This window comes from Trichomycterus rosablanca, chromosome 2 (assembly GCF_030014385.1).
Source record: "Trichomycterus rosablanca isolate fTriRos1 chromosome 2, fTriRos1.hap1, whole genome shotgun sequence".
NCBI classification, from domain to species: Eukaryota; Metazoa; Chordata; class Actinopteri; order Siluriformes; family Trichomycteridae; genus Trichomycterus; species Trichomycterus rosablanca.
This window is the reverse complement of record NC_085989.1, coordinates 48,086,603-48,114,570: the sequence shown is the minus strand read 5'-3', so window position 1 is coordinate 48,114,570 and position 27,968 is coordinate 48,086,603. Positions and strand designations below refer to the sequence as shown.

General features: G+C 41.6%; 2 protein-coding genes and 1 pseudogene across 2 annotated transcripts; 2 read left to right on the top strand and 1 right to left on the bottom strand.

The window, feature by feature from the left end:
* Positions 1-27,968, top strand: part of LOC134301883 (zinc finger protein 850-like) — a 102,360-nt pseudogene that overhangs the window by 58,575 nt on the left and 15,817 nt on the right.
* mif4gdb (MIF4G domain containing b) lies at positions 30-16,561 on the top strand. Its single transcript, XM_063016827.1, has 6 exons — positions 30-70; positions 3,132-3,226; positions 6,244-6,353; positions 7,512-7,667; positions 11,997-12,089; positions 16,044-16,561. The coding sequence occupies exons 2-6, from the start codon at positions 3,145-3,147 to the stop codon at positions 16,269-16,271; spliced, it is 669 nt and encodes a 222-aa protein (XP_062872897.1). The 5' UTR covers positions 30-70; positions 3,132-3,144; the 3' UTR covers positions 16,272-16,561.
* mrps7 (mitochondrial ribosomal protein S7) lies at positions 20,388-27,664 on the bottom strand. Its single transcript, XM_063016814.1, has 5 exons — positions 27,579-27,664; positions 23,670-23,861; positions 22,958-23,021; positions 22,066-22,233; positions 20,388-20,832 (listed from the first exon to the last, which is right to left on the bottom strand). The coding sequence occupies exons 1-5, from the start codon at positions 27,620-27,622 to the stop codon at positions 20,611-20,613; spliced, it is 690 nt and encodes a 229-aa protein (XP_062872884.1). The 5' UTR covers positions 27,623-27,664; the 3' UTR covers positions 20,388-20,610.

Here is a 27,968-nt window from a genome sequence, read left to right as displayed (position 1 = left end):
GCCTAATCCTATACTAGGAAGCCAAACATCCTGCAGCCACCAGACAGTTCGATGCTCCACTTTTACTAATGTAAGTGTTTTATTTTACTATAAAGCTTTTTAATGAAAATAAAAGCAGGATTAAGTTTGTGCATGCATTCCAAAAGCAGGAAATAAACGTTTTGTTAAACTATAAACTTTGTTTAGCGAGTTTGAGCCCATTGTTTCAGGTCACAGGTAGTTTATAACAAAAGAAACTGCTGCTTTTCAAAAACAGTTGTTCAGATTTAAACTCACAAAGTAAAACAGGGTAAAATAATCAAACAAGTCTGTAACCGGGTGAGAAATCAGTTAAAGTGTTAATGAATGCACCATCAGAATGAAACAGCTGATGTGTGATTGTTGGTGATTGTATATAATGGTATATAATGTGACCCGGATCTCACCTCCTGCTTCAGTGTTTGTAAAAGTGTTGAAATGCTCTGAGCTGGGTCTTCTGATCCTGATTTATTCCTCCTGTATACACACTGCACATGTAAGAGTGTTTATTCTGGAATCCCAGTAAGATACAGTACTTAAACATATAGGTCAATATATACTGCTGTGGGTCACTACACACGACTGTGGATCACTACACATTTCTGTAGATCGAAACATAGTACTGTGGATCACTAGATATGACTGTAGATCACTGTACAGTATAGTACCGTGGATTACTACACGTTACTGTAGATCACTGTATAGTAACGTGGATCACTACACTTTACTGTAGATCAATATACAGTACTGTGGATCACTAGTCAACTGTAGATCAAAATATAGTACTGTTGATCACTGTATGGTACATCGGATCACTAGATGTCACTGCAGATCCATATATTGTACTGTGGATCACTACACTTGACTGTAGATCTATATATAGTGCCGTGGATTACTTGACACGACTGTAGATCCATATATAGTACTGTGGATCACTATGCATTACTATAGATCACTATACAGTACTGGGACCACTACACATTTCTGTAGATCGATACATAGTATTGTGGCTCACTGGATATGACTGTAGATCACTGTACAGTATAGTACTGTGGATTACTACACATTACTGTAGATCACTGTAGAGTAACGTGGATCACTACACTTTACTGTAGATCAATATACAGTACTGTGAATAACTAGTCATTACTGCAGATCAATGTATAGTTCTGTGGATTACTGTGCATGACTAGATCAACTGTAGGTCAAAATATAGTACTGTGGATCACTATGCTTTACTGTTGATCACTGTATAGTACATTGGATCACTAGATGTCACTGCAGATCCATATATTGTACTGTGGATAACTACACTTGACTGAAGATCAATATATAGTGCTGTGGATTACTTCACACAACTGTAGATCCATATATAGTACTGTGGATCACTATGCATAACTATAGATCACTATACAGTACTGTGGATCACTAGATATGACTAGATCACTGTACAGTATAGTACTGTGGATTACTTCACACGACTGTAGATCACTGTATAGTACTGTGGATTACTAAACATGACGATCTATATATGGTACAACTGTAGATCACTATAGTTCTGTGGATCACTACACTTCACTGTAGATCAATATCAATACTAGATCAATGCTAGTCATTACTGTAATAGATTAATGTATAGTTCTGTGTACAACTACAGGCAACTGTAGATCAAAATATAGTACTGTGGATCACTGTATAGTACATCGGATCACTAGATGTCACTGCAGATTCATATATTGTACTGTAGATCACTACACTTGACTAGATCAATATATAGTGCTGTGGATTACTTCACATGACTGTAGATCCATATATAGTACTGTGGATCACTATGCATTACTATAGATCACTATACAGTATAAGGATCACTACACATGACAGTAGATTACTGTATAATACTGTGGTGGGTCACTTAACATTACTGCAGATCCATATACATACATACATACATACATACATACATACATACATACATACATACATACATACATACATACATACATACATACATACATACATACATACATACATACATACATACATACATACATACATACATACATACATACATACATACATACATACATACATACATACATACATACATACATACATACATACATACATACATATATATATATATATATATATATATATATATATATATATATATATATATACACACACACACACACACACACACACACAGTAGTACTATGGATTACTACACACTACTACAGATCAATATGTAGTACTGTGGATCACTACACATGACTAGATTGATATATAGTACTGTAGATCACTACACATTGCTGTAGATCCATATATAGTACTGTGGATCACTACACATTTCTGTAGATCCATATATACGGTAGTACTGTGGATCACTAGACATTTCTGTACATCACTATATAGTACTGTGAATCACTACACATGACTAGATCTAGATATATAGTACTGTGGATCACTACACATTTATGTAGATCTATATATACAGTAGTACTATGGATCACTAGACATGACTGTAGATCTATTTATAGCACTGTGGGTCACTACACATTACTGTAGATTGATGTGTAGCACTGTGGATCACTACACATTACTGCAGATCAATGTACTGTGCTATAGATCACTAGACATTACTGTAGATCCATGTGTAGTACTGAGGATCATTACTGTTAACTGATATCTAGTACTGTGAATCACCTTAATACAGATTAATTTACATACTGTAGGTTATTCTATGACTACAGAGTAAAAAAAAGTCACGTTTCCACAGGTCTGACATTAGCAGGGGAGAAACGGGTGATGATAAATGTAATGCTGGGGTGTTAGATCTAGTATGTTTTACATGTGGAGTTGTAATTTGTATTCGTATTTAGAATATAATTTAAGAATAACCAGTTGTATTTAGAAATGCTTTTAAAAACACTACACTATTGTAGGTTACTATAAATAATTCTCTAGACCTTTAACATAGAACTACATATTAGTGTCGTTGCTTAGGGGTGTAAAAGGATCATGGGATCAAGTCGAGAACCCCTGCTTTAGACTCTCACTATAAATCACTGTACAGTACATATCTGACTATTTATATTATTTTTGTGTTTCAGCCTCACACACAGAATGGAAGATTCATCCAGTCATGACTACAAGATCCAGTCCTTAGACGCAGAGACGCAGAAACTGCTCAAAACCGCTCTGAAAGGTTAGCACATGTCGCTACTGCAGGCACACACCCTCACGTCAAGCTAATGACACCCTGGGTACACCAGAGATGGGTGTGTGTATACATGTGTGTATATGTATATGTATATGTGGAAGAACATATATAATATATCTGGCCGTCTTTACCCGCAACGCACGCAATGGGTAAATGTTACAACCAGCTTCCGGTGTAGTGATGAAGCGTCGCTCCCTACTCCCTACACAGTTTGAAGTTCACTTCATTTGAACATTTCCATTACCTCTGGATTGGAATCTCACTTTAAATGGTGGAATGCACAACGTAGTGCACTTCACAAGAACAACCAGGGCTCTAGAGTGCGACCAATTTGGTCGAATGTGCGACCTAATTTCTCAATGGTGCGACAAAAAAAAATCTGAGGTCGCACCGGTGCGACCAGCCGTTCGAGGGAAGAAAGTGTCCGCGACTGTAAACCAGGGGTTTGGACATGCGCCCCGCTCCGTGTGCCGACCGCGGATTTGCACGCACACACACATGCACACGCCCGCACGCACGCGCAAACTCGCCATCCTTCACAGTTAGCCGTATTTTTAATCTGGATAACATTAAACGTGCGTTTGTGCGTGGTCAGCAAGACTAATCAAATGTGTCTCCTGTGGATGAAAAATGAATTGCTTTAGTTTTAAAAGTAAAAAAAAAAAAAAATCTCATAATGCCACGCCCCCTGGACAGGCACTCGCGCTCCCCCAGACAGGTATTGCCCCCCCCCCCCTTTCTTGTTTGTTTGTTTGTTTGTTTGTTTGTTTGTTAAGATTTTAACGTCATGTTTTTTACACTTTGGTTACATTCATCACAAGAACAATAGTTATTCATTACACAAGGTTCATCATTTCACACAAGTTTATTTCAAACAGTCATGGACAATTTTGTATCTCCAATTCACCTCACTTGCATGTCTTTGGACTGTGGGAGGAAACTGGAGCATCCGGAGGAAACCCACACAGACACGGGGAGAACATGCAAACTCCACACAGAAAGGACCCGGACCGCCCCACCTGGGGATCGAACCCAGGACCTTCTTGCTGTGAGATGACAGTGCTACCCACTTAGCCACCCTGCCACCCCTTTCTTGTAGACTTGTGCTTCAAATAAAGAACTTTATATTGACCAGATTGTTAGTTATTTACAAGTCAATATTGCCTATATGGACAGCGAATTAAAAAAAAAAAAAAAAAAAAAACTGTAAAACTGCAGTGTTAAATGCGATGTGGTTGAAAATTTGGGTGCACCTAACTGTTGTGCTGGTGCACCTAAGAAAAAAAGTTAGGCGCACCAGTGCAACCAGTGCAAAAAGTTAGTCTAGAGCCCTGACAGCTGGGGTGAATGGAACGCTCCTACAAAATTGGCGCTAATGGTTGAAGACCGCTTTCTGAACCAATCGGACCTTCTGATTGTAATTTTTAGTAAGAAATGCTGTTATTTGCATTTATTCAGTTTGCGTCACACAGATGATGTTAATAAAACGCTTGATCGGCTTTTTAACGAGTTCGTGTTTTACTTCACGACCGGGAAAAGTTTGGAGGTTTTTAATTATAAGCACATTTACAAAATAACGGATTCTATTCCTAATGGGACACACGGTTATAAATTTAATAGCATCTGGAAGAACAGAAGCTAAGTTAAGCAGTGGTTATGATTTTTTTGCTGTGTTTTGGATGTTGGCCGCTGTGCCGTGATTTATCGAGCGCTTTTGTTTTGCAATGAAAACAAAACGTATGAGTTTAAGCTTTTAACTGGTACCTTATTATTACAGAAATTACATTCATTTGCACAATGACTAGGAAAGTAAAGGCACGAAGTAAAACGGCTAAATACAGTCGCTAATCTGTTGTTGTTTTTATCTGAACTTACAGATTATTTGTTTATTTCTACACTACATTTCCAATATATGTTTTGTGTAGATCATATTGACTCGGACTCTAACCTAAAGACTCGTGACTTGACTCGGACTCTAGCCTAAAGACTCGTGACTTGACTCGGACTCTAGCCTAAAGACTCGTGACTTGACTGGGACTCTAGCCTAAAGACTCGTGACTTGACTGGGACTCTAGCCTAAAGACTCGTGACTTGACTCGGACTCCAGCCTAAAGACTCGTGACTTGACTGGGACTCTAGCCTAAAGACTCGTGACTTGACTGGGACTCTAGTCTAAAGACTCGTGACTTGACTGGGACTCGTATTTTGTGACTTGTGAACATCTCTGGGGTACACACGTAAACAAATGGACCCCCAACGTTTTGAAGACAGAATCTGTTTTTCAGCCGTGATAATAGCTGAATAAAGACAAGAAATAATAAAAAGAATAAAACATAGCACCGATCGTGCCATAAATGACACAGATATGTGTTAAACATGACGTTAAGACTTATTTTGAGCTGCTCAGGTGGCGCAGCGGTAAAAACATACGCTGCAACCAGAGCTGGATCTCAAATACATCGTATCGAATCTCAGCTCTGCCTTTGCCGGCTGAGCGGCTACATGAACAACGATTGGCCTGCTGTTCAGATGGGTGGGACTAAAGCCGGATATGGGTCTCTCTCTGTCAGAATGGTGCAATTACGACCTCTGCTGGCTGATTAGAGGTGACTACACAGAGATGAGGAAGGAGTGCTCTTAGGGTGTGTCCCTCCGTACACAACGCTAGGTGGCGCAACACTCGTGAATGTGCGGGTGATAAGATAAAAATGCATTAAAAAAAAAATCTTATTTTGGGCGTGTTGGAGGGGGCGGGGAACAGCCTCGTCCTCCCCAATCAGGAGCAGGGACCAGCATTAGTGAGAGGATGATTGACAGGCAGAAATTGGATGCGTCAAAGTGGGAGAAAAAGGGGGAAAAAAAGACTCATTTTAATAAATAAAAAGGCTAGCAGTTAGCTTCTTTATGCTCAGATCAGATCTGTGGATTCATTCAGTGTCGGTAAACGTTTCCTGAAGCTGTTGTGATGACAGAATGTGTGTGTGTGTGTGTGTGTGTGTTAGATCCAGGCTCGGTGGATCTGGAGAAGGTGTGTGACATCGTTGTGAATCAGTCGCTGAAGGAACAGGCGTTCAGTAAAGAGGCCGGACGCATCTGCTTCACTATCGTCCAGGTAAACTTAGCCAACGAATTGCGTGTGCTAGTCCACCGCCTCGGTGCCCTACAGACACAGCTGGTCATGTCAGGGAGGGAGGGTCAGATTGGGAGTCGCTTTGCTGCTGAACAGCACCTCCAGCTGTCTGGTTGTGGTAATTGCAGAGACGATGGAGAATACAGAGAGCGTAGTGTGTTCCTCAGTACATGCTGAAAAGAGAAGTCATGAGTGCAACAGGGAATTGAACATGACTAAACAAGAACAGATATACACACGATAAGGCATAACATTAAAACCACCTCCTTGTTTCTACACTCATTGTCCTTTTTATCAGCTCCACTTACCTTACAGAAGCACTTTGTAGTACTACAATTACTGACTGTAGTCCATCTGTTTCTCTGCATGCTTTGTTAGCTCACTTTCATGCTGTTCTTCAATGGTCAGGACCCCCACAGGACCACCACAGAGCAGGTATTATTTAGGTGGTGGATCATTATCAGCACTGCAGTGACACTGACATGGTGGTGGTGTGTTAGTGTGTGTTGTGCTGGTATGAGTGGATCAGACACAGCAGCGCTGCTGGAGGTTTTAAATACCGCGTCCACTCACTGTCCACTCTATTAGACACTCCTACCTAGTTGGTCCACCTTGTAGATGTAAAGTCAGAGACGATCGCTCATCTATTGCTGCTGTTTGAGTTGGTCATCTTCTAGACCTTCATCAGTGGTCACATATTTTTGGTTGGTGGACTATTCTCAGTCCAGCAGTGACAGTGAGGTGTTTAAAAACGCTGTGTCTGATCCACACATACCAGCACAACATACACTAACACACCACCACCATGTCAGTGTTACTGCAGTGCTGAGAATGATCCACCACCTAAATAATACCTGCTCTGTGGTGGTCCTGTGGGGGTCCTGACCATTGAAGAACAGGGTGAAAGGGAGCTATTAAAGCATGCAGAGAAACAGATGGACTACAGTCAGTAATTGTAGATCTACAAAGTGCTTCTATATGGTAAGTGGAGCTGATAAAATGGACAGTGAGTGTAAAAACAAAGGAGGTGGTTTTAATGTTATGCCTGATCGGTGTATATTATTCAGCAGATTTTAGTTCCTTTGTCTGTAAGAACTCTGGTTTGAGACGTATCTAATTCTCCGGCGTGTTCCCCCGAAGGCCGAGGCGAAACAGAACGGCAGCAGCGCGTTCCGGCGGTGTCTCCTGATCCGACTCCAGCAGGAGTTCGGGAGCCGAGAGGAAACCAGGAGGAGATCCACGCAGGAGTGGGTTTGTCTCGTCTCCTTCATCTGCAACATCTTCGACTACCTGAAGGTGAGACGCCGACCGCTATATTTCAGAGCAGAATAGAGCCAAAAGTATGTGGACAGCTCTTCTTATTATTAAGTTCGGGTGTTTCAGTAACACTAGTAGTTGCTGACGTGTATAAAATTGATTATATAAATTACATTATTTGCTTTTTGGGCGGCACGGTGGCTCGGTGGGCAGCACTGTTGCCTCACAGCAAGAAGGTCCTGGGTTTGATCCCCGGGTGGGGGTCCTTTCTGTGTGCAGTTTGCATGTTCTCCTCGTGTTTGTGTGGGTTTCCTCCGGGAGCTCCGGTTTCCTCCCACAGTACAAAGACGTGCAAGTGAGGTGAATTAGAGATACAAAATTGTCCTTGACTAGGGATGTAACGGTACACTACCCACAATGCGATACGATTCACGATACTGGGTTCACGATATGATTTGTTCACGATTTTTTTAAACAAAATGAAATTAAAGACAAATTATGCATATAAAGTTTCCTTTTATTATTTCTCTTAAAAAATAAATAAAATACTGTATTTGTCCTTATCCTTTATTTATCTAAATAATGAATGCACTTTTATTTTTGAGGTAGGTACAAACTATGCAAAACAATGCTGCACATTTCCCTTTTTGTGTAAAAAAAACTGAAATAAAATAAATCCCACATTAAATAAATAAATGAATAATACAAATAAAGAAAGTATCCTCACATCAATAAATTTAGCTGGAAAATTCCGAACCTGGCAACCCTGTAGTGACATCAACCAGACGAGGTGAATAGCGCCAGCGCCCTCTGCTGTTTAAAATGAATATCGATTTATTATATATATAAACCGGTTTGAATCGTTACACATGTGAATAGATTTTTAACTGTCTTGTGGTGCATCGTTACATCCCTGTCCATGACTGTGTTTGACATTAAACTTGAACTGATGAATCTTGTGTAACCAGTAACTACCGTTCCTGTCATGAATGTAACCAAAGTGTGTAAAACATGACGTTATAATATAAATGAATAAATAAAAACATGTTTTCTTTTTCTCATTACGGGTGATGACATGTAGATAAAATGTGCAAAAAGTCTCAGAGTCTCTGAATTTGCTGTATCATGAATTTTATACAACTGTCTGCAACCCCAAAAACTCAGTATACAGAATAATACAACCAACCTCAATTCAACAGATATTGGGATTCGAATCAAACTATACATTGATGACCTAAAACTAATTTCAAATATAATAGCCCAGAAGGGCGGCACGGTGGCTAAGTGGGTAGCACTGTCGCCTCACAGCAAGAAGGTCCTGGGTTCGATCCCCGGGTGGGTCGGTCCAGGTCCTTTCTGTGCAGAGTTTGCATGTTCTCCCCGTGTCCGCGTGGGTTTCCTCCGGGTGCTCGGGTTTCTTCCCACAGTCCAAAAACAAGCCACCAGGCTAATTGGAGACACTGAATTGTCCTATAGATACCCGGACGCTAGATGCACAAACCAGTGCATTGTGGTGCCGGTCCAAAGCCCGGACAAAATAGGGAGGGTCGTGTCAGGAAGGGCATCCGGCGTAGAAATTGTGCCAAATCAATAATGCGGATCACCATCCGCCAAGATCCGACCCCACAACCGAAAGGGACAAAGGCCAAGGAAGAAGAAGAAGAAATATAATCGCCCAGAACCCTAACAATACCATACCTCTGTGGGAAATCAGAAAACCCAACATCATCTTCGACAATGCAGACAAGAGGAAAGGAACCACACACCCAAACATATATCTTAACAATTTTCTCAGAGTCAGAGAAAAATACCACACCACCAACCAATCTACACAGATGGCTCCAAACACCACAGACCAGACAACAGCAGCTGTATATACAAACAGATACACAGACAAAGAAAAGTTACCTACATCTACAGTTCAGAAACCCTTATGGCACTAAAGTATGCAGAAAAAGAACAAAAACACAAAATCTTAATATGCACAAACTCGCAATCATGCCTTAAAGCACCCCATCATAATAACATACAAAAGACAATTAGCAATTTAACAGAACTGGAATATGACATACAGCTATGTTGGGTACCAGGACACAGCGGGATCGCAGGGAATAAAAAAGCAGGAAGAAAAAACATGACAAAATACAAGAAACATCAAAATCCCATCAACAAATTTAAAATCATCAATAAAGCTCTACATCAAGGAAAAATGGCAAAATTAATAGAATGCCCAGACCACCAACAAACTCAGTGAAATACACCCAAATGTCAATGCTAAACCAAGAATTCACCAGGGACGACGCACAGATCAGGTCATATACACAAGGTGCCGAATCGGCCACGCCAGAATAACCCACCAACACCTGGTAAAAGGAGAAAACCCCCCAACCTGCCAAACACCTGTAACAGTAAGACATGTTCTGATGGAATGCCCCAAGTGCACCAAGGAAAGAGAACAAGTGCACATGCCTGAAACCATAAAAGAAATTCTTACACAAGACAACACAAGAACAGTCCTAACCTACCTCGCAGCCATAAAAATATGATACCTATTGTTGCCATTAAATGACACACGTGTTAAACATGGCGTTAAAACCCAAACAAACAAACAAAAGTGTCTGTATACTTTTGGCACAGTGTGATAATGCACTGGTTGTAATGGAGGTCATAAAAATGACCAAAAAAGGTTAAGAATCATTGATGTACAGTGCCTTGCAAAAGTATTCAGCCCCCTTGAACTTTTCAACCTTTTGCCACATTTCAGGCTTCAAACATAACGATATGAAATTGTAATTTTTTGTGAAGAATCAACAACAAGTGGGACACAATCGTGAAGTGGAACGAAATTTATTGGATATTTTAAACTTTTTTTAGAAATAAAAAACTGAAAAGTGGGGCGTGCAATATTATTCAGCCCCCTTGCGTTAATACTTTGTAGCGCCACCTTTTGCTGCGATTACAGCTGCAAGTCGCTTGGGGTATGTCTCTATCAGTTTTGCACATCGAGAGACAGAAATTTTTGCCCATTCTTCCTTGCAAAACAGCTCGAGCTCAGTGAGGTTGGATGGAGAGCGTTTGTGAACAGCAGTTTTCAGCTCTTTCCACAGATTCTCGATGGGATTCAGGTCTGGACTTTGACTTGGCCATTCTAACACCTGGATACGTTTATTTGTGAACCATTCCATTGTAGATTTTGCTTTATGTTTTGGATCATTGTCTTGTTGGAAGATAAATCTCCGTCCCAGTCTCAGGTCTTTTGCAGACTGCAACAGGTTTTCTTCCAGAATGGTCCTGTATTTGGCTCCATCCATCTTCCCATCAATTTTAACCATCTTCCCTGTACCTGCTGAAGAAAAGCAGGCCCAAACCATGATGCTGCCACCACCATGTTTGACAGTGGGGATGGTGTGTTCAGGGTGATGAGCTGTGTTGCTTTTATGCCAAACATAACGTTTTGCGTTGTGGCCAAAAAGTTCGATTTTGGTTTAATCTGACCAGAGCACCTTCTTCCACATGTTTGGTGTGTCTCCCAGGTGACTTTTTATAGATATCTTTGAGAAATGGCTTTCTTCTTGCCACTCTTCCATAAAGGCCAGATTTGTGCAGTGTACGACTGATTGTGTCCTATGGACAGAGTCTCCCACCTCAGCTGTAGATCTCTGCAGTTCATTCAGAGTGATCATGGGCCTCTTGGCTGCATCTCTGATCAGTCTTCTCCTTGTTTGAGCTGAAAGTTTAGAGGGACGGCCGGGTCTTGGTAGATTTGCAGTGGTCTGATACTCCTTTCATTTCAATATGATCGCTTGCACAGTGCTCCTTGAGATGTTTAAAGCTTGGGAAATCTTTTTGTATCCAAATCCGGCTTTAAACTTCTCCACAACAGTATCTCGGACCTGCCTGGTGTGTTCCTTGGTCTTCATGATGCATCATGAGCAGAGGTCTATCACAGGTCTATCACAGAGCAGGTGCATTTATACGGAGACTTGATTACACACAGGTGGATTCTATTTATCACCATCAGTCATTTAGGTCAACATTGGATCATTCAGAGATCCTCACTGAACTTCTGGAGTGAGTTTGCTGCACTGAAAGTAAAGGGGCTGAATAATATTGCACGCCCCACTTTTTAGTTTTTTATTTCTAAAAAAAGTTTAAAATATCCAATAAATTTCGTTCCACTTCACGATTGTGTCCCACTTGTTGTTGATTCTTCACAAAAAATTACAATTTCATATTGTTATGTTTGAAGCCTGAAATGTGGCAAAAGGTTGAAAAGTTCAAGGGGGCTGAATACTTTTGCAAGGCACTGTATGTATTTATGTACTTATTAAAAGTGTGTGTGTGTGTGTGTGTGTGTGTGTTGTGCAGGTGAACAACACACCGATGGTGGCTCTGGTTCACCCGGTCTACGACTGTCTTCTCAGACTCGCTCAACCCGATGCACTCAGTAATGAAGAGGAGGTCAGGTTACCCACAATTCTTTGCTTCACCATTTCTCAGTGTAAAGGAGAACAGTCACAATTGGCTATTTTTTTTGTTATGCTTGAGCTTGGCCGCCACCAATCGCGTGCAGGCGCCTCGACCGGTCGGCAGAGGTCATAATTGGCCCTGTTTTAGCCATTGTCCCGCCCCTACAGACACACAGCCAATCATGATAGCAGAGCTGAGATTCGAACTTGAGAGCTCAGGATCTCAGCACTGGTGGGCTAGCGTGTTTTACCGCTGCGCCACTCGAACGCCAACTACGAAGCCTCCTGACACATTAAACATACCCACTTCCCCTCTGAAATCAGAGAGAAAATCTTTTTTTTGGAGCCACCATGAAGTTCAGGAACATTAACGCAGGTGTAACGTCGTAGCCGTTTTGATTTATACTAGGAGTTACTTTTTTTACACCTGTGGGCCAGGTCATTTAATTTCTAAATTACCCATGCTATAGTTTGGACACCCCTGAGCTAAGATTAAAAATATAAAAATATAAAAAAATAACATACCACGGTACCTTGTTACTCAACGTCCCCTAAACTCAAAATCGTTGAAACTTGACGCCCTTTGTAGAGAAATTTGTCGTCTTAAACTCAATGTATTCAGCCTTTTAATACATTTTATTTATTTCATTTAAAATAAACAAAGAAGTGTCGCTTTGTTCAGCGATTGGCTTGAGCGGTGCGACAAAACGTCATCACAGTGCGAATATGAGATGAATAACAATCAAATCCACTCTGTGTTTATCTGGATTTTCCTCACTGTTTCACTTTTAAACTTGTGTTACAGCTCAAGGTTCTGAAAAATTGTGAGAATCAGAATCAGCTTCTCCCAGAGTCTAAAACACTTATCGTTAAAAATAAAGCTTAATGTGGTTTAATGTAGTAAAAGAAGGAGACAGGAGCACTAAACTTCTCTTCATTATTACTGCTCATAAGTTCCTCCACTAATGAAGTTCCTCACTCGTTGTTTTATTGTATAAAATACAGTAAAACATGCAGCTTTACTTATCTATTGTTTCCTTATGCTTCTTAATTGTGGAGATGATTGATCTTGGAATACTGTATTCCCTTCAGTTCACATTCACATGAGAAGTGACAAAACCACTTATGCACAAAGCTTAACGTGACTTATTGTACTAAATCAACGAGTGAGTAATTTGATTAGTGGAGGAACTTATGAGCAGTAATAATGAAGAGAAGTTTAGTGTTTCTGTCTCCTTCTTCTAGTACATTAAACCACGTTAAGCTTTATTTTTAACGATAAGAGTTTTAGACTCTGGGAGAAGCTGATTCTGATTCTCACAATTTCTAAGAAGCTCGAGCTGTAACACAAGTTTAAAAGTGAAACAGGGAGGAAAATCCAGATAAACACAGATACAGTGTATCACAAAAGTGAGTACACCCCTCACATTTCTGCAAATATTTCATTATATCTTTTCATGGGACAACACTATAGAACTAAAACTTGGATATAACTTAGAGTAGTCAGTGTACAGCTTGTATAGCAGTGTAGATTTACTGTCTTCTGAAAATAACTCAACACACAGCCATTAATGTCTAAATAGCTGGCAACATAAGTGAGTACACCCCACAGTGAACATGTCCAAATTGTGCCCAAAGTGTCAATATTTTGTGTGACCACCATTATTATCCAGCACTGCCTTAACCCTCCTGGGCATGGAATTCACCAGAGCTGCACAGGTTGCTACTGGAATCCTCTTCCACTCCTCCATGATGACATCACGGAGCTGGTGGATGTTAGACACCTTGAACTCCTCCACCTTCCACTTGAGGATGCGCCACAGGTGCTCAATTGGGTTTAGTCCATCACCTTTACCTTCAGCTTCCTCAGCAAGGCAGTTGTCATCTTGGAGGTTGTGTTTGGGGTCGTTATCCTGTTGGAAAACTGCCATGAGGCCCAGTTTTCGAAGGGAGGGGATCATGCTCTGTTTCAGAATGTCACAGTACATGTTGGAATTCTTGTTTCCCTCAATGAACTGCAGCTCCCCAGTGCCAGCAGCACTCATGCAGCCCAAGACCATGATGCTACCACCACCATGCTAGACTGTAGGCAAGATACAGTTGTCTTGGTACTTCTCACCAGGGCGCCGCCACACATGCTGGACACCATCTGAGCCAAACAAGTTTATCTTGGTCTCGTCAGACCACAGGGCATTCCAGTAATCCATGTTCTTGGACTGCTTGTCTTCAGCAAACTGTTTGCGGGCTTTCTTGTGCGTCAGCTTCCTTCTGGGATGACGACCATGCAGACCGAGTTGATGCAGTGTGCGGCGTATGGTCTGAGCACTGACAGGCTGACCTCCCACGTCTTCAACCTCTGCAGCAATGCTGGCAGCACTCATGTGTCTATTTTTTAAAGCCAACCTCTGGATATGACGCCGAACACGTGGACTCAACTTCTTTGGTCGACCCTGGCGAAGCCTGTTCCGAGTGGAACCTGTCCTGGAAAACCGCTGTATGACCTTGGCCACCATGCTGTAGCTCAGTTTCAGGGTGTTAGCAATCTTCTTATAGCCCAGGCCATCTTTGTGGAGAGCAACAATTCTATTTCTCACATCCTCAGAGAGTTCTTTGCCATGAGGTGCCATGTTGAATATCCAGTGGCCAGTATGAGAAAATTGTACCCAAATTTAACAGCCCTGCTCCCCATTTACACCTGGGACCTTGACACATGACACCAGGGAGGGACAACGACACATTTGGGCACAATTTGGACATGTTCACTGTGGGGTGTACTCACTTATGTTGCCAGCTATTTAGACATTAATGGCTGTGTGTTGAGTTATTTTCAGAAGACAGTAAATCTACACTGCTATACAAGTTGTACACTGACTACTCTAAGTTATATCCAAGTTTCATGTCTATAGTGTTGTCCCATGAAAAGATATAATGAAATATTTGCAGAAATGTGAGGGGTGTACTCACTTTTGTGATACACTGTATATATAGAGCTTTCAGACTGGATTTGATGGTGATTGCACACAAATGCAGATTTGTCTCATATTTACACTTTGATGAGGTTTTACCGCTCAAGCCGAGAGCTGAACAACACAACAGTTGCACACACGTCGAGTTTAAGGGAACAAATTTCTTCACGAAGGGTGTTGAGTTTTGAAGATTTTGAGTTTAGGGTACGTTGAGTTACAAGGTACCTCTGTATAAATAACTAGGTACTATATAAAAAATATAAAAATAAACGTTCACATGATGATCGATATACACTGATCAGCCATAACATTAAAACCACCTCCTTGTTTCTACACTCACTGTCCGTTATATCAGCTCCACTTAAGTTCTACAATTACTGACTGTAGTCCATCTGTTTCTCTACATGCTCTGTTACTCCCTTTCATGCTGTTCTTCAATGGTCAGGACCCCCACAGGACCACTACAGAGCAGGTATTATTTAGGTGGTGGATCATTCTCAGCACTGCAGTGACACTGACATGGTGGTGGTGTGTTAGTGTGTGTTGCGCTGCTGGAGTTTTTATTATACCGTGTCCACTCACTGTCCACTCTATTAGACACTCCTACCTAGTTGGCTGCCCATGGGGTGCTTTTTTTTTTTTTTTGGTTGGTGGACTATTGTAAGTCCAGCTGTGACAGTGAGGTGTTTAAAAACTCCAGCAGCGCTGCTGTGTCTGATCCACTCATACCAGCACAACACACACTAACACACCACCACCATGTCAGTGTCACTGCAGTGCTGAGAATGATCCACCACCTAAATAATACCTGCTCTGTAGTGGTCCTGTGGGGGTCCTGACCATTGACTGGAGAAGCTGATGGGTGTATATACAGTATACACGTGGTTTGAATAGTGCGTTACAGAGCTGAAAGTGACCGTTATAACATGCGAGGGTCATCGTGCAGGAACCTCATCACATGGTGTTTTCTCCTGTTCCAGGTGGACTGTCTGGTCCTGCAGCTTCACCGTATCGGCGATCAGTTAGAGAAGATGGATGCTGACCAAATGGACGAGCTCTTCGTCCTGCTGCGGGACGGTTTCCTGTTACAGGACGGCCTCTCCTCGCTCTCCCGTCTCCTTCTGCTGGAGATCCTGGAGTACCACGCGGGGGGCTGGAACCTCAGCGACACAGCGCAGAAGTACTACTACAGCGAAGTGAGCGACTGACCCCACGCCCCCGCCAGTCAGGAGGGGGCAGGAGGACCCACGGACAGTTTTTAACCTCGTTAGTTAATCTAACATGATGCTGGATTTTGAACGATGCCTACCGGCCTTTGTACCTTTTTATCTGCGTCACTTTTATTTACCTGTGGAACCAGAACTTGCTAAACACACTATGTGGGGAAAAAAAGTATTTGGACGCCCCTTTTGATTTCTGTATTTATGTCCTTCAGACATGGCAATCCTTATCAGGTGTAATAAAGCAATCATATAAAGGGAATTATATGCGTCCAACTTTGCAGCAACAGTTTAGGGAAGGTCTTTTCCTGTTTCAGCATGACTGCACCTGTGTGAATGAACTGGAATGTCAAACATTTACATTTTCGGCATTTAGCAGACGCTTTTATCCAAAGCGACCTACAGTACTGTGACCGTATAGTGTCTAAGCAATTATGGGTGTGTAATGAATGACAATAAAGCTTGTCTAAGTCTCTAAGTTAAGGGCCTTGCTCAAGAGCCCAACAGTGACAACCTGGCATTGGCGGGGTTTGAACCAGTGACCCTCTGAATACTAGTCCAGTACCGTAACCGCTAGGCTACAACTTTCCCAGATACACAAATGCCATCATGTTGTGACTGAATGGGCAGAAATTCCCACAGACATACTCAGACATCCCAAGTTTCAAAAACTAATTTCATGGAGGTACCCCTGGACAGGGGGAAAAAAAAAGCTAAAAAACCTCTCGCACACAACAAAGGATATGGGTGATAACAGAACTTTTAGGAGCTGCTAAGTGAGCTACTAGGCTAACTGTTCACGGTACAAACACATTAATGTGTTAATGCTTTAGTGCACTAGATAGCGTGAAAGGCAATAGATTTATGTTCCCTACATAGTGCACTAGATTGTATATTAGAAAAGAATTTATGTTCCTTACTTAGTGCACTAGATAGTGTACTAGATAATAGACTTATGTTTCTTACATAATGCTTTAAGTAGTGTATTAGTTAACGGATTTAGGTTCCCTACATAGTGCACTAAATTGTATATCAGATAACGGATTTATGTTCCATACATAGTGCACTAGGTAGTATTTTAGATATGAATTTATGTTCCCTACGTAGTGCACTAGATAATGAATTAGACAGTTGGTTTATGTTCCCTACACAGTGCACTAGATTGTATATTAGATAACGCATTCATGTTCACTACATAGTGCACTAGAAAGTATAACTAGATGATGATTTGTGTTCCTTACATAGTGCACTAGGTAGTGTATTACATAATTAATTAGGTTCCCTACATAGTGCACTAGATAGTGTATTACATAATTAATTAGGTTCCCTACATAGTGCACTAGATTGTATATCAGATAACAGATTTATGTTCCCTACATAGTGCACTAGATTGTACGGGGTGGGCCATTTATATGGATACACCTAAATAAAATGGGAATGGTTGGTGATATTAACTTCCTGTTTGTGGCACATTAGTATATGGGAGGGGGAAACTTTTCAAGATGGGTGGTGACCATGGCGGCCATTTTGAAGTCGGCCATTTTGGATCCAACTTTAGTTTTTTCAATGGGAAGAGGGTCATGTGACACATCAAACTTATTGAGAATTTCACAAGAAAAACAATGGTGTGCTTGGTTTTAACGTAACTTTATTCTTTCATGAGTTATTTACAAGTTTCTGACCACTTATAAAATGTGTTCAAAGTGCTGCCCATTGTGTTGGATTGTCAATGCAACCCTCTTCTCCCACTCTTCACACACTGATAGCAACACCGCAGAAGAAATGCTAGCGCAGGCTTCCAGTATCCGTAGTTTCAGGTGCTGCACATCTCATATCTTCACAGCATAGACAATTGCCTTCAGATGACCCCAAAGATAAAAGTCTAAGGGGGTCAGATCGGGAGACCTTGGGGGCCATTCGACTGGCCCACGACGACCAATCCACTTTCCAGGAAACTGTTCATCTAGGAATGCTCGGACCTGACACCCATAATGTGGTGGTGCACCATCTTGCTGGAAAAACTCAGGGAACGTGCCAGCTTCAGTGCATAAAGAGGGAAACACATCATCATGTAGCAATTTCAAATATCCAGTGGCCTTGAGGTTTCCATTGATGAAGAATGGCCCCACTATCTTTGTACCCCATATACCACACCACACCATCAATTTTTGTGTTCCAACAGTCTTGGAGGGATCTATCCAATGTGGGTTAGTGTCAGACCAATAGCGGTGGTTTTGTTTGTTAACTTCACCATTCACATAAAAGTTTGCCTCATCACTGAACAAAATATTCTGTGTAAACTGAGGGTACTGTTCCAATTTTTGTTTTGCCCATTCTGCAAATTCAGTGCGCCGATCTGGGTCATCCTCGTTGAGATGCTGCAGCAGCTGGAGTTTGTAAGGGTGCCATTTGTGAGTAGCTAATATCCGCCGAAGGGATGTTCGACTGATGCCACTCTCCAGTGACATGCGGCGAGTGCTACGCTGTGGGCTCTTGCTGAATGAAGCTAGGACAGCCACTGATGTTTCTTCATTAGTTTTCATGCGTCCACATTTTGGCAAATCCAACACTGAACCAGTTTCACGAAACTTGGCTAGCAGATTGCTAACTGTAGCATGGGAGATGGGTGGTCTCGTAGGGTGTCTTGCATTGAAATCTGCTGCAATGACCTGGGTACTGCGTTCACCAGACATCAACACAATTTCTATCCGCTCCTCACGTGTTAACCTCTGCGACATGTCAATGGCTGTAAACAAAGAGAAGCTTGTAAATAACTCATGAAAGAATAAAGTTACAAGTTACAAGCACACCATTGTTTTTCTTGTGAAATTCTCAATAAGTTTGATGTGTCACATGACCCTCTTCCCATTGAAAAAACTAAAGTTGGATCCAAAATGGCCGACTTTAAAATGGCCGCCATGGTCACCACCCATCTTGAAAAGTTTCCCCCTCCCATATACTAATGTGCCACAAACAGGAAGTTAATATCACCAACCATTCCCATTTTATTTAGGTGTATCCATATAAATGGCCCACCCTGTATATCAGATAACGGATTTAATACGCGTGCGTGCGCTCTTGGCCGCTCGTTCTAGATTCCGGGAGATTTTATCTGACTTGCGGGCATCAGGCAGCCGCTGTGTATATGCGGGAGACTCCCGGAACTTCCGGGACACTTGGGATGTCTGCATACTTCAAAGTCTTGTGAGAAGCATTGACCAACAATGATCAGGTGTCCACATACATTTGGCCATACAATTTTTTTTTCTCATCAACCACTTCATCCTGGTCAAGGATGCAGTGGGTCCAGTCTCACGAAAGGTCAGGAATACACTGGACAGGGTCCTAATCCATTGCACTGTTGTTAAAGATGAGCAGATCACATAGAGGTCACTCTGTTATGTTATGTGAATTGTTTGTTTTTGAAATGGCACGTCCAACAAGTGTCCAAATACTTTTGACGTGTTTACCTAGTAGTACCTTGGAATTCCTCAACTTTATACCAGTAGGTGGATTGGCTGGTGCTGTGTTCAGGGTGTCTGCATTCTTACTGGTTTATAAACAGCTGAATCTATAAAAGTTCAGATGTTCTGAGCATAGTGATTAAGGTACGGGACTAGTAATCCATAAGGTCGCTGGTTCAAACCCCACCCCTGCCAAGTTGCCACTGTTGGGCCCTTATTGACAGAAAACGTATTTTATGCTTTCAACTGTGTGCCAACAGTTTGAGGAAGGCCCTTTCCTGCCTTAGTTTGACTGTGCCTCGTACACAGAGCAAGAATAATAAAGAAATGAACTTGGGTGGCCTGCTTAAAGCCCTGACCTCAGCACTACTGAACACCCAGGGAAGAGATCAGAACACCAGTTTCTGACCTCATGGGCACAAGTTCTTACAGACTGTGCTTAAAAGCTTTTCCAAAATAGAGTAAGTTGTAATATCAGCAAAGTTGCAGCCAACACTATACTTTTGGCCTTATCCGTCCCTCTCTCCCGCCTGGCCACTTGTATCTGATGGACACTCGGCCAGGGCGATAGCACAGCTTAGAGATCTAACAACGAACAGATGAAAAGACTAACAGATAGAAAAAAAATCCCCGGAGACGATTTGAATCTTTTATTTATTGTAACTGTTAAAATTAAATAGAAAAAACAAACACTCCTTGTATGTGAGATGATTTGAGTCTCACATTTAATCAAACAGAGTCCAGCGTGGTTCTAATTCATCCCATTCCCTTCTCCTGCATCTGCAGGTCAGTCAGAACAGAAACAAGCTCGTCCAACCACAAACACCCGTCATGACCGGTCCAACAAAGAATCCGAAACCTCATCACCACCAGCGGTAGTGCGCGTACGCCCGGTTAGCCTCGGCCATCTTGTGCAGGTCGTGTTTGCGCTTGATGACGCTCCCCTCGTTGTTGAACGCGGCCAGCAGTTCCTGCGAGAGCTTCTCGTACATGCGCGTCCGCCGGTTCTTGTTCTCTCTGCACTCTGTGATAATCCACTTCATGGCCAGGAAACGCCGCCGGTTGTCCGTCAGAGGGACCGGAACCTGAGAGAGACGAAGGACATGAGTGCACTATCAAATTTGAAAAGGAGTATTTAAATTCTAAACGATTCAATAGATGACTCCTTAAATTATGATTAATATTTAACTAAATGACTCTTTGAATCCTAATTCACTTACCGTCCAAAAGCTAAATGACTCCCCAAATGATTCACCCAAAGTTAAATGACTCCAAATGCAATATATGCAATATAATCATCTGTGCAATATATGGAATGCAATATATCACCTTAAATGACTCCATTAGTGCTATATTTCTCCTTAAATGACTCCATAACTGATTTGCCAAATGAGTTCCTTGAGACTCAATGACTCGAGGAATTACTCTGCATTTGATTCCTTAAATGACACCCTAAATGACTCCCTATAAGTGGAATAACTCCATAAATATTTTGCCAAATATGCTCCCGAAGACTCAATGACTCCCTGAATTACTCTGCGTTTCCTTAAATGACTCCCTAAATATTGAATAACTCAATAAATTACTCCAGAATTGATTTCCCAAACGAGTCTTTGAATGCTCAACGTCTTCCTAAATGATTCTGCATCTGGATCCTCTACTGCTCCGAATCCAAAAATGCATCTGATTCCTCAAATGATTCTTTGAGTGCTGAATGACTCCATAAATGCTAAATATCTCTTTGATTGATTCCACAATTGATCTGTCAAATGAGTTCCTGAAGATTCAACGACTCCCTGAATTACTGAATTTGATTCCCTAAATGACTCCCTGAATATTGAATAACTCAATAAATTACTCCAGAATTGATTTCCCAAACGAGTCTTTGAATGCTCAATGTCTTCTTAAATGATTCTGCATCTGGATCCTTTACTGCTCCGAATCCAAAAATGCATCTGATTCCTCAAATGATTCTTTGAGTGCTGAATGACTCCATAAATGCTAAAGATGTCCTTAAATGACTCTCTGAGTGCTGAATAACTCCATACATTACTTCAGGACTGATTTCTCGTATCAATGCTTTATGTTTTCTTTAATTATTAGGCATCCGAATCCATAAAGACTCCCTGAACGCTGAATGAATACATGAAAGCTAAGGATCTCCCTAAATGACTCAGTGAATGACTCCTTCTTTGTTACATTATGAGGATTGGTATAAACAGATGCACGATCACACTAACATTCTACTAAACATTTAATCGTGTGTGTGTTTACTGACTAGATACATTAGATACATTAAACATTTAACCCTCACTCACCTGGTAGAACTTCCCCCCTTTCTGTATGCTGGCCAGACCGATGATGGGTTTGCAGTTCTCTAAGGCCTGGTGGAAGATGGCGTACGGGTTACACTCCATCGCCTCCCTGTCGGTTGCTGGAGCGCGGTGGTATTTCTCCACCTGCTTCCTCTTGATCATCTCCAGAGTCTGAGAGAGGAAAAGAAATGTGACATTTAGGCTGCTGACATTTAGGCTCTACAACATCCTCTACAGGAAAGTACAAAAGTATATTTAGTATAGGTATTAATACACTATACGACGAGCAAAAATATTAAATACAGTGTGTGTTCATACTAGGGATGCATCAATACAATTTTTTTCCCAACCGAGTACAAGTACATGTATTTTTGTACTTGCCGATACCGATACCAATACCTATTGGATCAAATATCTGACATGCTAGAAAACTCGATCCGGTCGCCAAGCGCTCGGCGAGCCGGTCGGATCGAGCTGTTGGATAGTTCACACTTAGCGATCGAGAGCCGAGTTGCTCCCGAGCCGGCAAATCTAGCGCCGACCAGTCGCCGAGCGAAAATCAGGGCAAAAGTCGTGTAGTGTGAACCGGGCATAACGCAGCAACGTGCACTAGGCACACGGTATCGGATGTTTAGTATCGGAGCCTCGTTTGCGAGTACGAGTACGAGTTAATGAGCGCGGTATCGGGCAAATACCCGATACCAGTATCGGTATTCATGCATCTCTAGTTCATACACACAATCATACAGCATAACTGATACAAGTTCCAATAGAAGTGTTCCGAATTCCAAATGAACCAAAATAAGTATTGAGTAATGAGTGTTTATACAGTCTGAGTTCAGCGGTCGGTCCTGATCTATCAGCATGTTGTGTGTTGTTAGAACTTTATTCTCACCTGCGTCATGATTCCTCGAGCCAGAACTTTATCCCCGTCCTGCATGATCATGTTGGTGAACTTACTGTGAGGGAACATAAACTAATATTAGAGTTTCATTCATTCATTCATTCATTCACTCACCAGCGCTGTATCCTGGATGAATAGATTAATGGATAGTTGAAGTGTTTGGATAAATAGATATAGACTGTATGTATGGACTCAAAGGAATTGACAAAGGTTGTATGGATGAATAGACGGATGGATGGATGGATGGATGATGGATGGATGGATAAATGGATAGATGGATGGATGGTTGGATGAATGAATAAATAGATATATGGATGGTTAAATGAATAGATGGTTGGATGGATAAATGGATGGATAAATGGATGGATGGTTGAATGGATAAATGAATGGATGTTTGGATGGATAGATGGATAGGTTGATGAATAAATGGATGGATGGTTGGATGGATGGATGGTTGGATGGATAAATGGATGGATGGTTGGATGGATAAATGAATGAATGATTGGATGGGTGAATAGATGGATGGATAAATAGATGGATGGATTGAGGAATGAATGGATGCATGGATGATTGCATGGAAGGATGATTGCATGGATGAATAGATAGATGGATGGGTAGATGAGACAGGATTTACAAATCAGTATGGTTCATAAATGATGCGGCGTAAAGCTTTAATGTAAAGATGATGTAAAGATCATGTGACCTGATGACAGGATCGTCGAACGGTGAGCTGGTGCTGCTGGATGTCGCAGCTTTAATTGGTCTGAGAGTTTTCAGCTCTTTTTCCTCTCTCTGTTCCGGGGTGAGCTCTGACTCCGGGATCGAGTACACATCCTTACATGGTTCTGGTTCCAGGTAGTACGGGTTGTAGCGGCTCCACCGAACCGGATACAGACTGAAAGAGCAAATACACCAGGGTACATCAGAGCTGGACAATACATATATATATATATATATATATATATATATATATACAGTGTATCACAAAAGTGAGTACACCCCTCACATTTCTGCAGATATTTAAGTATATCTTTTCATGGGACAACACTGACAAAATGACACTTTGACACAATGAAAAGTAGTCTGTGTGCAGCTTATGTAACAGTGTACATTTATTCTTCCCTCAAAATAACTCAATATACAGCCATTAATGTCTAAACCACCAGCAACAAAAGTGAGTACACCCCTTAGTGAAAGTTCCTGAAGTGTCAATATTTTGTGTGGCCACCATTATTTCCCAGAACTGCCTTAACTTTCCTGGGCATGGAGTTTACCAGAGCTTCACAGGTTGCCACTGGAATGCTTTTCCACTCCTCCATGACGACATCACGGAGCTGGCGGATATTCGAGACTTTGCGCTCCTCCACCTTCCGCTTGAGGATGCCCCAAAGATGTTCTATTGGGTTTAGGTCTGGAGACATGCTTGGCCAGTCCATCACCTTTACCCTCAGCCTCTTCAATAAAGCAGTGGTCGTCTTAGAGGTGTGTTTGGGGTCATTATCATGCTGGAACACTGCCCTGCGACCCAGTTTCCGGAGGGAGGGGATCATGCTCTGCTTCAGTATTTCACAGTACATATTGGAGTTCATGTGTCCCTCAATGAAATGTAACTCCCCAACACCTGCTGCACTCATGCAGCCCCAGACCATGGCATTCCCACCACCATGCTTGACTGTAGGCATGACACACTTATCTTTGTACTCCTCACCTGATTGCCGCCACACATGCTTGAGACCATCTGAACCAAACAAATTAATCTTGGTCCCATCAGACCATAGGACATGGTTCCAGTAATCCATGTCCTTTGTTGACATGTCTTCAGCAAACTGTTTGCGGGCTTTCTTGTGTAGAGACTTCAGAAGAGGCTTCCTTCTGTGGTGACAGCCATGCAGACCAATTTGATGTAGTGTGTGGCGTATGGTCTGAGCACTGACAGGCTGACCCCCCACCTTTTCAATCTCTGCAGCAATGCTGACAGCACTCCTGCGCCTATCTTTCAAAGACAGCAGTTGGATGTGACGCTGAGCACGTGCACTCAGCTTCTTTGGACGACCAACGCGAGGTCTGCTCTGAGTGGACCCTGCTCTTTTAAAACGCTGGATGATCTTGGCCACTGTGCTGCAGCTCAGTTTCAGGGTGTTGGCAATCTTCTTGTAGCCTTGGCCATCTGCATGTAGCGCAACAATTCGTCTTTTAAGATCCTCAGAGAGTTCTTTGCCATGAGGTGCCATGTTGGAACTTTCAGTGACCAGTATGAGAGAGTGTAAGAGCTGTACTACTAAATTGAACACACCTGCTCCCTATGCACACCTGAGACCTAGTAACACTAACGAGTCACATGACATTTTGGAGGGAAAATGACAAGCAGTGCTCAATTTGGACATTTAGGGGTGTAGTCTCTTAGGGGTGTACTCACTTTTGTTGCTGGTGGTTTAGACATTAATGGCTGTATATTGAGTTATTTTGAGGGAAGAATAAATTTACACTGTCATATAAGCTGCACACAGACTACTTTTCATTGTGTCAAAGTGTCATTTTGTCAGTGTTGTCCCATGAAAAGATATACTTAAATATCTGCAGAAATGTGAGGGGTGTACTCACTTTTGTGATACACTGTATATATATACATACATACATACATACATACATATACACACATTTTTACTGAATAGATCCCAGAGTGAAACAACAAAAAACAATGATAGATTCAAAAGTTTCAATATTGTTGTTAAAGCCAAAATAAAAAGGAAACATCAATAACCCTAACAAAACACTTGGTCAGATGGCATAACTGTCAACCTGAGTGAAATCATTTGCCTCTCCAAACAAAGACACAAGTCAAGTCAAATGTATTTATATAGCGCTATTTACAATGGACATTGTCTCAAAGCAACTTTACAGAATCCAGGACCAACAGACCAAAAACCCCTATTGAGCAAGCCGAGGGCGACAGTGGCAAGGAAAAACTCCCTTAAAATGACAAGAAGAAACCTTGAGAGGAACCAGACAGCAGGGACCTCCATCCGCTTTGGGTAGCCTGGAGGAAACTTTAAATAAATATGATTTACACAAATCATACAAACACAGAATTAAATTGAACTGAAAGATATAGCTAGCAAAAAAAATTGGAGTTCTTCATTGTTCAGTCCAGTCCGTGATAAAGTCCGTTGTAAGTTCCGAAAATTTTTGGTGCATCTAGTAGGAGCAGCAATGTTGGCACTGCAGACGTCTGGTACTATGACCCACAGACTATGATCTCATAGAATTTAAACAGAGATGCACAAACTTTTGCATGAAAAAAACAACAACTATTTGTCACATACAGGTCATACATGGTACATCTCTAGCAGTGAAATGCCTTTTATAGCTGCCCAGTTAATGAGTGAGAAAAACAGAGAAAAAGAAATGTACACAATTCATTTAATTAATTACAAAATTAATTAACGATTCAAATTAAACACAGAAAATACAAAGTTGTGCAATATAAAAGAATAAAGCACTTGAGTGTGATCAAGATGTGCAAAAACTGCAATGTGCTATATAATATAAATATATAGCAGCTCACCACCAAAATGAACCAGGGGGCTACCAGGCGTCTGTCTAAAACAACAGTTTAATGAACCCTACAGTGTATGGGGCTCTGAAGCAGACGGCTGGTTTCAAGGCTTCAATTTTCATGGCAGTATCAGAACTGAACCTCCGATTGGGTCTCTGATGAGTCACGTTTTCTATTCTGCTTCATCAAACGGATAGATGTGTCTGTGTCAGAAAGGAAAAATCAGAGAACAAACACCCTGCAACCATTGCTAGAAGAAAACAAGCTGGTGGTGGCAGCGTTATGGTCTGGGGAACGTTTTCATGCCATCCTCTGGGCCCGTTCATCCATGTGGAAGGCATATTTGGGTATGAATCCATCCATGCAGATCAGGTACACCCATACATGCTGATTGTTTGCCCTGGGACAGGTGGGATCTCACACGGCTAGAAGTGTCCCACATTGGTTGGAAGAGCATGACCAAGACTTCCAAGTACTATCCCCTAAATCCCCAGACTTCAATCCAACTGAGCATCTGTGGGACCACCTGGATCCTCCCCCACACCCCCTCCAGCAGATGTGGGATGCACTGTAGTCAGTATGGCTCCAGATACCTGTGACAACCTACCAGGACCTTATTGAGTCACTCTAAGCCCGTCTAGCTGCTGTCCGTGCTGCACACGTTATTCTGGATATTAACTGGTGCTCATAATAATGTGACTTGACTGTGTAGAATATATCCATCTATACATATACGGATACATATATAATAAACATATAATCATAGAGACATGACATAAAATGACATTGAGGTGGAGAATAAGACGTTAGTCATTAATCCCCCATTTCTGCTCACAATAAAGTAAAACAAACAGAATTTATAATAAAACTCTGTATCATTATTATGTTATAGAATTAATGCGCATGCGCAGTAAGAGCTGAGCACACGGGGACATTGCATTTATAGTACCTCAAATGTTCCATAATAACTTTGTACTAAGTGCATCGTTACTTTAATGTTTAACGCTCTATTGTAATACTGATGTAAGATTAAATAAAAACGACTGTTTTATTTACCTCGGTGTCCAAGGTTTCAACAGCTTCACTATGGAGGCCGCCATGATGAAGTCTGTCTGAAGGACCTCGCCTGTGGCTCTCCACAACTCTGCCTGTTCGAAATAATAATAAAAAAAAACAACTCTAAAACTATAATAATAAACATTTATTTAAAGAAAATAGGAACAGATATCCGAAGATTATACAATAATTTATACAGACGAAGCTTTGCAAACCAACTTCATACTATAAACACATTTTTATACTTGAGAAATGAAGTATTTGTTTGGATTTGACTGACTGATTGATTGAGTGATTGGATGCCTTCCTGCCTTGCACACGTTGCCTCTGGGTGGTACCGTGTCCACCGCGATCCTGGACAGCCTCACGTGTAAACAGTAGATGGCAGAA